Raw genomic sequence first — 18,885 nt, 5'->3', positions numbered from 1 at the left:
TAAACACCGTATGAAATACTACTTTATAAGTCGGACGTTCGATGAAAAGTTTGTACTGTCGAGTCGAGAAACGTTTGTCGTTGTGTGCGCATAGAAACAATGCGCGGAACCGTTCCAATAAGTGTCGTCACGCTACGCGTGCCGGCTCAATTTAGTTTCAGAGAGTTTGTTTATCTAGAGTGAAGAAAAAAATATAACCAAAACCTCTACCGTACCCAGGCACATTCTCAAAACTAAGACTTTATAGTCCATTAATTTAAGCCATTATGTATTATTTGATTATTACCCGATTTTATCATTATAAATAATAACTCAGTAATTAAATAGTTTGTATATTGAAGGAATTTAAGTAGCATTTTTTCATAATAAACAGAAATGGAGAATAATTTAAAATATTTTATAATTAGAAAACTACCAAACAAAAAGAATAAATACCACCGGCTCGATTAATCTCTACAATGTAGTAAAACTTGCTTGATTTGAATATTGATAGTGGAATATAGGTAATTAGCTTTTTTGACCGTATAAGTCATTAGTCAGCAAAAAGCTATAAAGTATTTACTCATTTTTCCAGACATTGTCTAAAGTGATCACTCTAAATTAAGTTACATTAATGTATTTTTTCTAAAGAAATACTTTAGGCAGCTTCTAATAATTCAAAGCCTGCAAGGACAGATAGCAAAAATACTTAATTATAATAGGCAGTAATCTGAATTTCATTGTCGCATTTTACCACATTACCATTAAAGTATCTATTACTCCTAAAACCTTTAATTTTTAATAGGGTATACTATGCATTCACCCTTTTATAGCTTTTACACCTATTAACAATCACCTTCTTTGTATAACTCTTTCACATGCGGTGTTTTTAAAACATCCCAATCTCGGTTTACCTCGTATTTACACATTTGCACAACACGTTGATAATCATCATCATCATATCAGCTGACGCCCACTGCAAGGCATAGTTCCATAATTTACGCAAAATTTTTAAATTTCCTTTCTTCACTATAATAAACTTATAAGTATCGTAACGTAAGAGTATTATGACCTCACAAGACATCTCATCTAATATTTACTTTTTCAGTAATTCTTTACCAAAATTTAAAAACCTCTTATGAAATAGTATCAGGTCGTAACTAAATAATTTTAGCAAAGTGTTATTTTCTAATTTTGTTTTGTTTTGTAACATAAGATTATTTTTGATTATTTTTTAATTTTTATTTTTAATAACTTTATACTTAAATATTTCGTAGTATATTTGAACGAGTCTCATTTTTTTAAGATAATGTATGCTGCAATCTTGGATTTAGGATATACATTACGCATAAATCGCGTGCGTTCATAGTCAAAAGCCGATGCGAGTTCCGACGGCGGCGGCTCGAATTAGGCCGAGCGGGTGCGTTACCGCGCCAATGATGCCATTGTGCACTCACGCCGCTTGCCCGAGGTCGCCGCAATATTCGTTCACCACAACACACCCGCCTACACAACGAACGCACGCCTCATGGCACGGTCTACTCTTGAACAATCACGGAGATATGACGCAGATTTTCTTGGTTTCGGTTTGACCTTGATGTAACAGATGCAGTCTTGGAGGGCTGGTACAACTTCTTCGATCTTAAGGCTCACAAATCTCGGATCCGTTAGCTAAATGTGATGCAAATATTATTTACATGTCCAACAATACCTCGATATAATATTATTACTAAAATCGATGTAAGATTTTATCAATGAATTATCAAATGTTGTATTAGTACCGCTTTGTATAGTTAAAACGCAATTGTTTCAGAAATGGTCAGAACCACAGATGCCAGCACTGTTGCTAACGGCCGATTGGTGGGAAAACCATTACCAAGTACTACAACACAATAATTAATAGTCCGGTTGGTTACCGTGAACAAGTACGTCGGCGATCGTTTGCTTTCAAATAATTTTAACTTGAGGCACAGTCATAATTTATCTAAACTTTGCTTCTAAGAATCTGCACCGCGTAGAAATTTTAGGAAGCACAGATAAGTGGGCAAGATTTCGCGAAGAAACACTTTTGCAGCGGAACAACATAAAATTAACATTAAGTCTTAAAGTAAAACTCTGTTAAGCTCAAGTTTTTATTTTATTTTATCTACAGAAAATTACTGCATTTATATATGTAATTCAGAATGCACATCTAAATTAATAAAAATTATAGATTTCTCAATTTTATGGATGAAGTAGTAAACGAGGCTCATGGGGGCGTTGTAAAGCATACAACAAATAATTTATTATAAATATTCGTTTAACATGAAGTAAATGCTGTCAACCTATGTGGCTTTTACAACTACATTGGTACTCCGCAAAATTAAAATAATATACCGCGAGATTACATGCCGGTAACTGAAGACATAAATTCATTTGAGAATTTATTACACGCGAATTGTAATTCATCATTCATTCACTATACGCTTACTGCAAAGCATAGGTTTCTCCAGCGACTTCCAACGATCCTTATCAATTTCGAACTGCATTATAATTTTCACATCCACTTAGTGATATAGGCCTTATCATTATCATTTTATAAACGCCGTTAGTCTACCCAGCAACATTGCCTCCCCACGCCGTGTCCAGCGGGTCGTGGTCGCCGCTCGAGAACATTTCGATCGTCGGTTGCCGAGCTAAGTAACTTCGCCCGATGCCACTTTGGATAAGCAATTCTTCAAGCTATACGATTTTTATTTTCCTACGAATCTCCTCATTTCTAATTTGATCATGCACCGAAACCCCGAGCAAAGCTCTCCTAATTTTATTTGATTTATCATTTTATTTGCATATTATTATCCACAAAGGATCACTTTGTGTAACCTCCTTGTGTACGTCATGAGAAGAATGCCAGAAGATTCCAATTTGAAAAAAAAATAAAATCACATTGAACTCCGCATTGCCATTTTTGTATTTAAAACTACGACGGTTCCAAATCCGTTCTAATCTAAGAGTTGACAAGAAACTCAAACGGGCTTTTTTTGTGGTTACTTTTGAAACATGAGTAATACAGTAGTTAGATTAATTCATTCAAGCTCTATTAACATTCAATCTTTACTATGTAATATGGTTTTTTTCAAAAGTTTTTATTTAATGAACTTTTTTGAATTGTACACATTTTTCCACAAAAAAGTTACAAATTTTATGAAGGCTACAGTATAAGAAGCTTTTCTTTAAATTTTAATGATTTAATGGGTGGTATTTATTTACCCTGGCAAGGTCCCGGGTAGTCGAGAGCGAGGTGTTTGGCGGGGCGCCTGCAGGCTCGACGTCGTAAGCGACACAGGGACCGGTAGGTGCGGCCATCGGTACCGCAGACGGGCCCGGCGCGCCGGCACGCTGCGGCGCACACGCAGCGCGCGCGCCCGCCTCGCACCGCGCAGCGTCGCCCGCCGCCACACGACACGCCCGCACACGATTCTGTTCACACATTTACTATTGTACGGCACATACATAATAACACATGACCGTTGATATGAGGTGATTATTGAGGATAAACGAATCAAAAGTAACTTTTTTGGTCCTCGGATTTGGGACGGCAAAACGCCTAGTAGCGGAGCTTGAATGCTGCCGGCTCGGCTTGAGCCACTTCTTACAGCCGCTCCGTGAAATGACTAGACTGACCCCCCTACGTAAAGCTTTCAGCTAAATACAAAAAGATTGTTTGTAATTCTATCGATATTATGTTATATTGAAAGTGTGTTAAATCAACAAAATTATATTCGTGATGTCGGCAAAGCTAGTATCGCACTTTTTCTTTAAAAGTATTACTTTTACTGCATCTTAAGACAAAGAGAAATAAATTAAAGCCGGACAAATATTTACGCTACGCAAGGAACGAAAATGTAACGCTTGGCGCACTGGCATTGGCCAAATACGTATTACCGCTTGAAATACTCTTAGCTTTATATAATCTAACTTATCTTTTTATTATAAAACCTATTTTCTTTACTTAGGAAAGATATTAACACTACTCTGAAGTTACTATACATAAAAAATTAACAATATAGTTTGTTTCTTTGTATTTTAAGAAAATCCGGTGATGAATATAAATTGAACATAATAATGAAATTGTTTCTACTAGAACTACTACTACGCTTTTACTAGAAGCGAAATCTGTGAGGCATCAGGAAACATAGATGGACGCAAAAAAAGTTGGACCGGCGCTATAAATTTAGGTTTCTTATTAATAGTATCAAACGTTGCTATTAAAAATTTTCCTGGTTAAAATCAAACGAATTTATTTATCGTGTATAGACATGAATAGTACTGTTTTCTTCTTAATTTCAACCGTAAAACTATCCATCCAATGGGAGGTCTACTCACGCCGCGTTTACCTATTGTTAATAGGACTAAGTAATCCTATTATATAACAAACTATTTGAAATAAAATTATGGCGTTTACACACAACTATATAATTTCTGCTTCCGAAGTGCCTGTTCCCTAAATTCCCTTCTAACCTTTTTTGTTGAAGTACAGTGGAATAGCAATAGTAATACGATTATTTTGGATAATCAGGTCATAGAAACAGAAACTTTAATTATTATTATTAACTATTTCATTGTAATCTTTCGAAAAATGTAACCCATTTAAACTTAATTCAAAAAGGATAGTATTATAATTAAATAAACTTTAACAATTGTGACACAAAGAATCACATTATAGTTTGACAGTATGTATTTTATATGTATGAGTAGTAGGTAGACGACGGCTACGGCGACTGCGACTGCAAGTCTCTTATGAATAGCGACGACGTGAATGAATGCATGAATGATGATGTATGAATGAACAGACGAGACACTTCATTACTGAGTCAACTTATGCAAGCCTATCGGACATTGCGCCGTCGTTCCAATTTTAGCAATGCACGCAGTCATGTAACAGTCCCGTCTTATGCAGTTTATAGTATCAGAAGAAAACATATGAATACACATGTAAATATATTGTTTCTGCGTTTCAACAAGAAATTTACTACTATAAGAAATCAATTAGCCTGCAATATTAGTTTAACCGATCACCAGTATTATACAATTTTCTTTATAACAACACACTTTCAACACAATACTATTACAAACGTTTTTTCATATACGCCTGACAGCGTAACAATGTCTTGGGACAACTCACATCTCACAATTGATTTTGTGCCGTCGGCGAATTGCCATTTATACCCACGACTGTTTTTACCTGTCTTACACTGCTGCCCAAGTTGCGTTTTCAGATTGTGCAGAGGCAAAGGCGCAGGCCACTGAGAGCGCTTGCCTTCAAGCTAACAAAGCTCGAATACTCCCTGGGGAGCCTTAGTAGGAGTCCCCGGATCGAGGGATTACCGAGTTCCAGATCGCTTAGGCGGCTCTAGGACCTTTCTCGGCTTTCACGGCGGTCACTTGTTGATAATATCTGCTTAGGCATTCTGTCGCAAGGGCGCCTCAAAAGGCTGAACCACCATATGGCCAGATGCTACTGCCTGGTTAATACCAAAGCTGCAATTTCGGAAAGCACTAGCGCTGGGAGAAGTAATGGAAGAAACTCAGCAGTATGATCGGGGGTTTGCGTCCCGTGTAATACTACGTGTTACATTATATATTAAACAAGCATATTATTGGCCCAATGATTTTAAAGAGTGTCTTACCATCGCAGGCAGTACAAGGCACGCCACCAGAGAGGGCCTTGTAGAAAAATATCTCGCCGCTGTCAAGGTCGCGCGGGCTCCAGGCGGCTGGCGAGCGCGCTGCGCCTGCGCAACATTCCGCGCGGCCTACGCGCAGCGCCGCCACCGAGCTGCAGCGGCCACCGCGCTCCATCCCCGACCAACAAATCCCGGCTGATGAAAAAATACACATTTCATTAAAATATCACTCACTAGCTTAGAACTAAATGATATGAGTCTTATTGAACTGTCCAAATATTAAAAAAACATATTCAAAGTATTAACGAGACTCTCTTAGGCAAAAACTTAACGAAAAAAATATTATGACGGTATCTAGTCGATATATACAGGGTGTCTGGTAGCAGATTTATGTTCTTAAATTTAATTAAAAATGTAATATTTCATTTTAGGCACAGTTTTATACAAACATACATTAAATTATTGAAAAGAAATACAGATTTAACTTTTTTAATAGTAACTCGGCTAAATGTCCCAGTGAGTATGCTCTATTCTGTATCGAATTTATTTTCACGTAGACTGCTTTCATCATGTTTAATGTTTTCAGGAGTCCTTGGAGATCAACTGGGCTCTGGTCTAGGGGTGTTCATAGCTGATACATTAGCGCGGATTCCCTGAACCAGGGACGAATTAAATTTACACTCGGCTTAATCGTTGAATACCGAAATGTAAATCACATTGTCAGTTAAGCAAGAATCATTGTTCTTGAAAAAATATCTCAAAGACAAACGCGCAATGCTCACTAGACCACAGCGACATCGTGACTGAGAAATGCGCTCAGTCGGTGATTCCAACCCTATCGCTGTTAATTACTTTTTGAAATAATCGTACTTAAAAACATAAATCTGCCACCAGGCACCGTGTATATGACAATCAGGTATATGAAGATAAGGAAATTAATATATGCAAGAAAAATAGAGTTGTACATAAAGGTTACACAAGAAATAAAGGAAAATCTGTCGGAGTTTGTTATGAGCTGTTCTCTGATCAGACCTTTGGGACCCCAGTAGCTTTAAGTTGAAGGATATACAGAAAAGTTTTCATTTACTTACTATTAAATTGGGCATTTCTGGCATTCTTCTCATTACGTACATAAGTGATCATTTAATAAATAATAATCCTACGTTGTAAATAATATAAATAAATGAATAAAGGTATGCTTTAGCCCATCGGTAAACGTACATTCGCGCCAATGAAAAAACAGGAAATGAGTTATTTTTATTAACTGATATTTAGTCTAAATTTATATATAAAATTAAAAATAGCGACTTTTACCGTCTGGTTTTAGCGATATAGCAGAAAATATATCACTGCAAGCGTTTAATAAACCTATGTGCTTTAATTAGATTTGAAAACCATACCATCCAGTTAGGCAGCAAGGTCACGCAGCTCGCATCTATATGCGTTTTGTTTGAAACGTTTCTGATAAACTTTATACGCGGCTCACGGTTGACTCCCATGGCTTAAATGGTTCAGTAAGATGTCTCACCAGTAAGTCGCATGGCCTATATGGAAATACTCGATTTTTCACATGGCGTTCATCGTGCTAAAATCAGCTGTAATTTCTCTTCCACTGACACATATATAAACGAACTTGTTTTTGTGGCTGGACGCGTTTTGCGTCCAATGGTAATCTAAACCTCTTTTAATGTTTTTAATTTATTACGATGAAGTAAAGTGGTAGTACAAAAAGTTTATAAAACTAGTTCAAAAATAAAAATAAATACCTTCATATTTTAAAATAAGTATTTACAAAATAGACGGCAAAATATAAAAATCCTTCAGCGATATTATGAATTTGCAACGTGAAATTTTCATAGTATAATTTTTTACGACTTTCAATGCAGTTTTGTTAGGAACAGACTCACGACAGGCTTTAACTAGTGATGAAGTTCTCATTCTACTATTTCAAAGTGGTTCGTTCATACGTGGCTGCATTGAAATTTGAATGTGGTGCCTCAATTGCTGTGTTTGACATTATCAAAAGTGATGAAACTTGGATCTATTGTTGCAATCCACGAAATAATCTTGAGGATGGAAGTGAAAAATATAAAATAATGGGCTAAAGTTTATTAAAATAGTTAAAGCTGGTAATAACGTTGACTTATTTTCCTCCTTTGTAGTAGTAGGGTAACGGTTCGATCAAACACCAAAGGAATATATGTGTGGGCGGTGTGACCTCTGCAAAAAATTGCATCAGCGATCGAGCCATCCCGGATGTGACGATTTCGATTAATAAATAAAACTAATAAATACGCTACCGGCTTTACGCCTCGCATGACGACATTCGATGCAATAAAATAAAACCTGTTTCAATACAAAAAAATAAACCAACAAAGTGCTATAACGAATAACGTTTTATTTTGACACCCAACCTGGGTAAACATGCTAACATGTTGTATCAAAATAAATTGTAAAAAGTAAGTTTACAGAAATAATCAATAATTTTTCGTTTATTACAATCAATATTTAATTATTGCATTTTATTCTCATCTACTCATGTTAATAAAAGAATCAGCAATTTATATTTTAAAATATTTCTCATCCGCCGGTCGGCACTGAGCGTCCGATCATGTTAAAATAAGAAAGTCTTATTTGACGGGCGATATTAAAAGCAGATGCTTGTAAACGGGTGGATCGAGAGCCGTATTCGGTTGGATTCCGATCCGAGGTGAGTCACGAGACGCGCTAGACGCTCCGCAGACACTATCCCGCGGCCGCCGCCCGCCGACCGGCTCGACCACAGCCCTACAAGGATATCCGATCGTTGGCTACACGCGCACTCCTTTTATTATCGCCATGTGCTTTCGACACATTGACTTACAAATCAACATTTGTCGCTCGACCCGTCCTCCTACCTGGGATTCGGCTTCCAAAACACGTCGAGTGAATAAGGATTTGCTACTACGAAACATTGTTTTGTTATCGTCTTTTACGTTCTGTGATATACCTACTGCCAAAGACCGGCGGCATAAAACAAGTTTCCGTGACATTTTTAATGGTACCACGCCAACGTGCCACAAGTATTTATATATGATTTAAAAACGTTTCTAAACTTGATTAAGTCATTCCCTTAACCATTTTCAGCTAACCTTTATTTTTATCGAAGAAAAAAGGGACAATGGCAATGCCAGCGTAAGCGAACCGTATTTATAAGTGCTCGTATTGGTAATCGGCAGTAAAAATGCAAATGAAACTGAATAATGATTTCTGCGGCGCGGCAGCGGGCGGCCGTTGACTCGCGGCCGGCCGCGACGTGTATCTTATCTTTATAAATAATTACTGTCGGAGGCCGTCGGATCTATCAGTTTAGGCGCCACTTTTTTGGAGCGTACGCGAGTCCGGCTCTAGAAACATTCGCTTTGCCAAGCCCCGCATATTATTTACCTACGCACTATAGAACAAGAAAATTGTACAAGACGTGAACACGGCTTAACAAAATCGGCTGCACTTCTCTATCCGTACTTATATTCTTATTATGAAATATCACATTTTTATTCATAAAGAGATCATTTTTCAAGTGATACACGGTTTTTTTTAAGCCTGCGCTAGTATTATCTTCACCTTTTTACATGGAAACAACCAAGACTTGCATAAACAATTGTCAGCTTCGTTAGTAGGTTGTAAACTAAAACTTTGGTAATAAATGCGTTCGAAAGGATTAAAATGAAACTATAAAAATATTTAAATCCTTGTAATTTTTTAAAAAGGTGCATGTTACCTTGTTATTTTACTTCGAATTTATAAAAGGCGACATTATCCGGGTTCACTAAAACTACGTCCAACAAATATTCCCATCTTAATCTTATTTTAAAAATCTAAAAGTACTTAACCATTATGGGCATATTTTAACATTTGACAAGCAATAAATAAAAAATTGCATTAGCTATTTCTTACAGAACTGCAAACCATTGAGCTATAATAGACACGCACAGAAAATTCACGAAGATCTTAAACTTCAACAAGTCAAAAAGGATTGAATAATTCATAGTTCGTTAAAAATACTATACATATATATAAAAAACACATAACGCACAAGGATAAATAAATAACAATTTAAAAAAAAACGTTACTACTGTAATGTAAAATATTTTTAGCTTGTTTATAATATTCATGTAAATGCTAATGAAAATTCATTATTTACATGCAAGATGATGACACAGCTTAAGGAAATTGATTCTTGATTTCATCAGTTATTTATGACCAGGTTTTACTATTATCAACTTATGTAAAAATGAAGGAAACAGACACCTAATTCAAAATTGTATGATTCGTTGTAGTCAGGTCATATTTTTTATTCTTAATTTCAATGGTAATGTACTCTCTTGTTTTATAAAAGAGAACAGATCAGTTATTTGTTACAAAAAGATTGCCATGGCCATTGATAAAAACATAGTAAAAAGCAATTATTTCTTTTTTTTTGTTAAAGTCTATGCACTCTGCTATATCTTAAAAGAAGCAAATTTGAGTAGTGAGATTGCACAATTATATACTATACAAACAGCATCACGATATTACATGTATTTCCGAGTTTTATTATACTGTCCCGAGAACCTTCGCGCGAGGTATTTTATCATTTACTTTACTTGTCATCATCAGTATTTTTAGATAGAAATCCGCAAACAAATACACAATTCATTAAGTTTCTCGCAATAAACTATTGTAGAATCCAAAAACCGAGCTTATTGCGTGTAAACCTTGTAGTCAATCTCTTAGTAATGAAAAGTTTCATAAACATTAAAAATAAGTAAGTATATGAACATAAATAAATAAGCGTCCCGTATCTTAACTAAAATGACACTGAATTTCTCTTTTCAGGTCGACTAAAGTAACCATCTATACGAGAAAAACCTTGTAGTGAAAATGGTAGTACCAATTATCTATTTTTCTTTCTAACACTGCGGTAATATAACTTACAAATTTTATGCCATTTTAATGTAGCAACATTCGTTCGGTTTTTATTTAACAAACCCTTAAAATTGATTGGTTTTTTTTTTAGGATTTGCAAATTTCAACGGTCAGAAAAGCGCAGAATAAACAGAGACATGACGTTCCTAAAACAATACAGTCAAAGAGAATTTACTGTAACTATACGCTTATTCAATAATCATATGCACATATTTAACAGCTGCATATTACTAACAGCAGACTGATAATCGCGATGACACGGTTAAATTTTGAAGCGCAACTACATAACAAAACGAAATTAATCTTCCTAACAATTGCCATATTTGCAGAATATTAGTGGCGTAATAAACAAAACGTGTCCGTAAAGTTCGAACAGTTTCATTTGCGATGTAAACGACTCGCTCTGTTATTCAAGTGTACAGTGAATTAGCGTGTGTATTCGAAGCAACCGAGAAACAAACAAGTCGTCACAGATCTAGTAGAGCCATAAATAGATCGGCGAGCCACTTAATTCGTCTCAACTACTATCATCGATATTTGTGACTAGATGAATGGCGCTAGAACAGACATCAACACATTATGCAAATACATAGGCACCGTTTTCTTCATATAAAGACAAATCTATATAAATAGATATAAATCGCCAAATGTTGCTTAACCGCATAACTCGAGGACGCCTAATTAATTCAGTTATTTCTATTTTCCATCTTTTTTCTTATATATTTTGGCTTAAATTGCAAGGTACATAATAAAAACAACCCTTTTTGCATACTACACATATGTGTTTTTTTTTAAACAAATGCCGTCAAACGTTTGAGTTTAATCAAAATAGAAAATGCCGTATCAGAATTATCTCAACTTGCCAGTTAATTACTACTATTACTATTATTTAGGTATAGTATAAATAGCAATAGTAAAGCTTTTTTATAATGAATTATTGTTTATCAATCTGAAATTGTTTTTTTTTCTTTTAAACTGCGAATAGCGTTTAACTTTTGTGAGTAGGAATTATTTCGACGCAGTTATTAAATAAAATATTCATAAAATAATACAACGTAATAGTATATGTTTTTAATTATAAGATTGTATGTATATCTCTGTTCTTTTATGAATATGTTTTCGTAAACTAACATGAGCACATTCTAATTTGTATCACAGTATTAGAGCCATTTGTATCAAATTTACAGAAGCCAACAATTTCGTTAGAAATTCATTAAAAATGCCGTGTTTAAACAATTTCATAATCAATTATAATTGGATTATGAGAAATTATCATTAGTTATTTTTTACTTAGAAAGATAAATTGTAATTAACACTATTGTCATAGTCAAGACCAAGTACAATAATAAAATATTTATATAACGAACAAACAATACGTGTAATTTCTGTTAAAAAATGTTGCTTTTGTCAGCAATTTATATATTTACTTTTATATTTCTAATCTTTATATATTGATAAACTAAGTTACCGACCAGCCCCTTAAGGAAATGTCTTCTTTGTATAGTACAATATTCCTTATACAAATCAGTGGTACTGTCGCGAAGAGATGTTATAATAATATGCTTTAACCGTCTCAAGACGAAAGGTAGGGCCCCTAATTTAAAATTGTGATTGTCTGGCAGCCTTCGGCCGACCTAGATTTGGGTTCTGGGGCACTAAAGGACTGATTTAAGCAGGTGTCTGGAGCAGAAGTATATTTTGCATAATGCGATAACCCTCCGTCTAGCCGAATGATTATTGAAATGAGTCTGCGGGTAGCTGAATAACTTCACCTCTCTTTACCCTGAGTGTTTAATAAATGCCTGATTTTTTTAAATCTCATATATAAATTATTGAACAAATTTTCCACAAGTAATAAAAGGTATTATTAAACGTGCCGCAGGTTACGCGTCTCACAATTAATTGTTAGCTTTTTGTGCTACTGTGTTGTATAATATGTTTGCTAGTTTCAAATGTTAGATTATTTTATTATAAACTAACTAAGCTGTAACCCGTGCGTGTTGCCATGCCACTAATTAAAATAATTTTGAGCTTTCGAAGGTCATAAAATATTTTCATTGCTATGTATCTTAGATAACAACATGTTTGAGTTAAGTAAAATAAATTCTCTTTACACCTTAATAGATAGAAAGATGACTTATGTAAATCCCAAAATGACGAACGGTCTCAATTCATTGAGAGAGAGATTGAGATTGAGAATTGAGAATGTTTGCCAACAATTTCCTTAGCACTAAACGTTATATTTAATAGTACATGTGGCCGTGCATCAAATACGTTATGATATATCTGCACAACAAGGTTTATTTTGAAACAAAACACTTAAAGATTTAATTATTATTTATTTCAATTACATTTCAAGGCGACATTTACGAAAACGACTTTTTAACCTAGAATTATCGGTGTGAAAATGTATGTATGAATCACGGATTAAAACATCCTTGTATTAAAAAAAAATCATAACTATTGGAGTAATAATACTTAAAATTCTTAATTTACAGTAATATTCAAGATCAGACATAAGTGTACGTGTTCCTGTGCCCAGATTTCACTAAAGTAATGTCAGACAAGCCGTATCTCATTGTTCAATTTGTCATGAAACAATGCGGCATTTGAATTTAACATCCACGACTCGAAGCCAGTCCTAATCACTCAGACAAGCAAACGCCCTGAAGCAATTGCGGCCTACATTTAGTAACCATTTTGTTCACATTTTCTCTCCTTCGCGCGCATTGTTATCAACTTCGACGTAACACGACTGTTTGTCGAGAGGTTAGTGTAGATGATTGATTCCAATAAACTCATGCATTGTTGTCTACAGTGCATGAGATACAAAATAAAGCATTTCACATAATAAAAGAATTTATGAAATGTAAGAAATATATTTTTTTGTAAAACAGTAAGTTTTGGGAAAGTTTTCTTAATAGATATCAAACACTACGTAGAATTTTTTATTGGATATGTGTATACACTCAAGTGGATATTTCATCATATCCTGATACAAAATGTAGTATTTGACATAATTGTCATTTATAGAAAATTGTTGCTGATCGATCTCAGTTACTCTTTTTATAAAGTACACATATTCAATACATAATATTTGTCTGTGTCTCGTGCAAAAGCCTTACATGCGTTCTTGTAGACTCGTAATCATCATCAAAAAGTATGCCAGTGTTCACCGAGTGTAAAGTGTGTGGGAAGATCGTCATTATACAATTTCTTGTCTGCTGTAAATGAGATAAAATTATTTTGCATATAAAAACTACATAACTTTTGTCGCCATCAACTGCGGCTTTGCGTAATCATATATAATGCGCTTATAATGACTGACATTGTTCATAGATAGAATAGAGTCTAGATATACAGATTTTTTTTCTCGATCAGTTATTTACAATAAAATACATTCATTGTTAAAATACATTAACATCAACATCCCTTGATGTTAATGCATTTTTATAACAAAAATACAATTATGTATACCCAATTGAAATCTTATGCACTTTAAACATTTATTTCATGCTTTATGACATAAAACGTTAATCAGTACTTGAAACTAGTTTAATTCTGTTACATAGTTCAACCTCATGACGATATTAAAGAACAAAAAATTTTCAATTCATGCAACAGTGGACAGATCGGCGGCCACAACCCGGCAGTGCAAGCGTATTAGTGACGCGTCAAGTTTAACAAATGTCGATAAATATCTCTCGACACGTAATAGAAAATGCTATAACTGATATAGAAAATATATATCAGCCTCATGGTTAAAGGTATTAATGAAATTTAAAAAGTATTGCTTATTTTGGCAAAATATTAGAATGTGATGCAGGACACTAATAAATCTCGCGAGGCGATTGAATGCAGACGCGTAAGCGTGCCTGTGGCCTGTGCGCATAATTCAAAGGGGCGATCACCAGGAATCGCCGTTTGGCATGCAGACGGTCGCGCTCATTCCAAAGTAATAAACCCGTTAGCGACGACGTAATAAACATATCGGAGACCACTAAACAACGCATTTCAAATACCAAAACATGAATGTCTTGGTACTTACAATCACAGCAAATCATCGCTTCGTTCTAAGTGCGAATAGTTATGAGATACCCTTGCTTAATTTATATTTAGACCGATTATAGTAAACTGTTTAAATAAGAAAAAATGACGCCTATAACACCTTGTTTATTTTATTATTCTATGCTGAATTATCGATATCGATAAATAGCCTGACATGCCCGTCACCAGCCCGCAGGTGCAGCGTGGTTGTTCTGATACGTGGTTTCTTGCGAATCATCACTACTGCGCCGGATTGCCTTGGTTAGCAGACGCAGCTTTTTAATGTTTATTTACACATGCAAATGCGTTTTTAAAATAACTATATATCCATTGCCACACAAACGGTTACAGGGAATTGAATTGAAAATAAGCTTTTTATATGAATTTATCAAACATGTTTCGGGAACAAAAGGCACGCTAACATTTTTAAACATTTCATTATTTACTTCTTGACAGTATCTAAGAACAAAGTGTTTGTTCTCAGGTACAGCATGTTTAACTTTACGCGTAACGCATTCTTGCGCTTATAAGCAAACTTTATACAGAACTATAAAATACGAACACAAAATTTGTGTTATTATTACTATATATAATCATTACGGCTCCCATATAGGCCCTTCAATTTATTGTATTTTAAATAGCAAGACCGGAGCAAATTTTATTCACAAAATTATTATTCGATGTTATAACAAAATCGTAATCCGCCTACATTTTTAAATTGATGGAGGCTGAATCATGTACCAGTTATTACAAAAGTCGAGTATTGATAACTTTTAAATGCAGTTTAATAATTATATTACTTTTATAAGTGAAGCAAAAGATTATTAAAAAAGAAGATTACACGTATACGTAAAAAAACGTGAAGCACAACGTACCTCTGTTAAAACGCTTTGTACATGTAGATATGTAATTGATATATGTAGTTAATAGGGACGCTCTAGTCCCACAGCGGATGTTTTCCAGACAGACATATTTTATTCAAGTTAGTGGTTATTAAATGAAAACTTGTAGGTGTTTAACTCTTAAGCTTAATCCAGCTTATTTTAACTAGTGGAATACAATCGTTATGAAAAATAAACAAAGCCGGTGTTTTTTTTATTACAATAACTGTGTAAAATCGTATTCCTATCGCTGAAATAATTATGATGATTATCATATTAAACATTTAAAAATAAGAAATTGAATAACAAAAGTTAAGGTTAACGTTAAAAGAACCTGGTTTAATTTTTAAACCTTACGTTGATTTAATCATTTTCTTAATTAAGCAAGAATCATAGAGTGACTGGATAAATCCGTTGCTTTCGTAGAAACGTTATGCAATATTGATTTTTTTAATGTCTAATTCATCTTAGATCTACATTACGAACAATGTGAGCAGCACTGCTGAACTAAATTATAAAGATATTACATTTAGAATTTAACATAGTGTTATAGCATTATGTATGGTATTATAGCGTAATTAGGATTTTGTAAATTTTAATACTTAAAAATTACATTGTTTGTGTACAGTAGTATTTATATTAATAAAATATAACAATAACTTTTGTCGACTTTTTGCTGGTTTTCTTTTTTTGTAACAAAAGTATTTCGAAGATCTACAATACAAATGATTCAAAGGTATTTCTGTTCGTATTAAATATATTTTTTAATAAATGTATAATTAAAGAGTTAATCAAAATTCCTCATGGATTCTTATCGTTTTAAAATCTAGCCTAAGAGTTATTTTATACATTCTTTTAATTGTCTATGTCTATTATGAAAAATAATTAATTTTTTCGCCTCCACTGGCTCGTTAGTACATTGTTGTAATACCATGGCTCTGGCTGAGTAATAATTAAATCAATTAAAATTTTATTTACAATGATCAGTTTCTTATTGTTTCATGTAAGCCATTGTTAATTTTATTTAAGATTTAAGAGCATAAAGAATGATCTCATGATACTTATTGAGTTACATATAAACGCTTTGATGAACGAAAACTGTTCATATATTCCTATTTAATTAATGATAATAAATCATATCATCTTTCGTCTCAAGATGATGACTGTTGGTTTTTATTTGCATCTGCAGTGAATGAAAATAAACAAAGAAATAGTTTATTGGTATTTAGACACTTTGTCAATGGTTTTAAAAAAATATATAATATAATAACGATTTTCAATATATAAATCGTTATAAATATACATTAACAAATAACATGAATAAGACGTAATGTAATAACAGACAACAACATAAGAAATTAAAGATTCATATATCACGAAAAAATTGTAAAACAGGGGTTTAAAAAGTAACTAGCTTGTTACTTTGCAGGTTCTTAGTAATAAAATAAATTTGCCGAACCTGGCAGTAGTATATGGCTAAAATTGGCACCAATGAGACTAAATTTATGTTAAAATGTATATTATATTGATGTTTTTATGTTTCTAAAATGCTTAGCAAAGCCTTTTTGAGCGAATAAATATCGGCTTCATCGTTACAAAATTATGTTTGTTGTTTTAATAAGAATAATAACATTTTTAGATTTAATTGGTCGATTTTGTTCGCTTTCGTTTCTTGAAAAGTAGAGTCCTAGTTACAAGAAAGTCGCGTTCTGAAAAAAATTGCGACCATAGTCTATCTTATAATATATATCATCTATATAATAAATATATTATTTTATATAAATTATTTAAAAATATATGATACAATATTTCATTGAAAGTGACACAAACACGTAGTATGTTAACAATTTTTTATACATCTTTTAATAAAACATTAGTTACAACTAAAATGTTATTTTCATAACAATAATCAATCAATAGATCTTTTTAATTGCGTGCCACAATAAATTATTAAAATATATGTACCTCAAACAATGAGTTTTTGGTTTTGGTGAATAGTGTCTATAAACAGCGATGCTCTCAATTTTTTACAAAATAAAAAAAATTTAATATCTTAAAACCTTTTAATATTTTATGGATAATATCAATTTCAATTAATAAGCAAACTTATGAATATAAGCAAACAAATATCGTTTATTGGACATAATCAGACTTGAAAAAATATTAGATTGTTAGATATTATTTATTAAGTGAAAACATATATACACATAAAATAATTGTTTACTCAGTGATAGCGTGTGCATCAATCGGCGTCTTATCACAGTTAAATTATAGCACTTATAACATATTCGTCGCTTGTTGCGAATGCGAACACGATAACATGAAGTTTTAACTTTATGATTTAAAAGTTAATTGCGTCTAAAATAAAATTAGTTATTAAATTTTTTTTGTTATGGATTGCTAACAAAATTCACAATAATACAGGCTACTAAAAATTATAACAACAAATTCATCATTTTAACTTCAATGACAGGCTGTCACAATATTCGTTAGATAAAAAAAAATAATTGAAACCTACAATTAATCTATTTACGTATTTGCCTTGAAATAATTTAAAAATCAATTGGGTAATTATCATTCTTTCATTAACTATTTATTAATTATTATCAGGAGTTATGTATCCTCAATATTTTCTAAAACATTTTGTATTGTTATATAAAATATTATTTAAAAAAAACACTTATATTGCTGCTTTCGTAAATAATAAATATACAAAAATATTTATGTCAAAAATAGTAACTTCACATATATGGTTAAATTGAACATATGAAAAGTTTATATAAAGGGAGACGTTTTGGATAGTTGATAACAATAAAAAGGTAACGACTGACCTGCGGCCGGGCGGAGGACGAGGGGCAGCACGAGGAGCGGCAGTAAGGGCAGCCGCATGCTCGTGCTAGCGTCGCATGCCGGCACGGCCGCCCGCTGCCGCGCCACTGTGCCGCGCGCGGGAAGCGCGACGCCGCGGCACGTGCGCGCACCGCCTGCAACAGGTGACTGCACACAGAGACCGGCTCGGCAGCGCGCCGCCGCCCCTCACCATCGGTCCTGCCCCGCCGGCGTGCTGGCGCGGACTGAGCCCAGCGCGCCCACGCTGCAAGTGTCGGTGCAGCGCGTGCTGCCCGTGTCGACGACCGCGACACGCGCCTCCCGCGGCCTTCCGCCTCCGCGGAATGCAACGCGCCCTACTCATCACTCACCTCCTCCACTACTCATCACTACTACAACATCACACCACTACCTCATATCTAAAATTCACAAAGTAAAAAATATCACACACCGACAACGACATGATTTTATTAATTTTATTTTTATTTTTAATTGCATATTTTTACATATATATACAGGAATATATATGTATATGT

General features: G+C 33.9%; 1 protein-coding gene across 2 annotated transcripts in view; it reads right to left on the bottom strand.

Moving 5' to 3' along the window:
- Fs (Follistatin) overlaps positions 1 to 18,559 on the bottom strand; it is a 30,336-nt gene extending 11,777 nt beyond the window's left edge. For both annotated transcript variants that reach the window (XM_068764166.1, XM_068764167.1), the window contains exons 1-3: positions 18,352 to 18,559; positions 5,649 to 5,840; positions 3,229 to 3,438 (exon numbers count right to left, since the gene is read on the bottom strand). In XM_068764166.1, coding sequence (XP_068620267.1) covers positions 3,229 to 3,438; positions 5,649 to 5,840; positions 18,352 to 18,409 — 460 coding nt within the window. In that variant the 5' untranslated portion in view covers positions 18,410 to 18,559. The remainder of the gene's footprint in view (positions 1 to 3,228; positions 3,439 to 5,648; positions 5,841 to 18,351) is intronic.
- Between the last annotated feature and the right edge of the window lie 326 nt (positions 18,560 to 18,885).

This window comes from Battus philenor, unplaced genomic scaffold, assembly GCF_028537555.1.
Source record: "Battus philenor isolate CCGP_79_NKW_IND1 unplaced genomic scaffold, ilBatPhil1.0.hap1 SCAF_19, whole genome shotgun sequence".
In the NCBI taxonomy this organism is placed as follows: domain Eukaryota; kingdom Metazoa; phylum Arthropoda; class Insecta; order Lepidoptera; family Papilionidae; genus Battus; species Battus philenor.
Note: the sequence above shows the minus strand (reverse complement) of the source record. Positions and strands in the feature narration are given on the sequence as shown.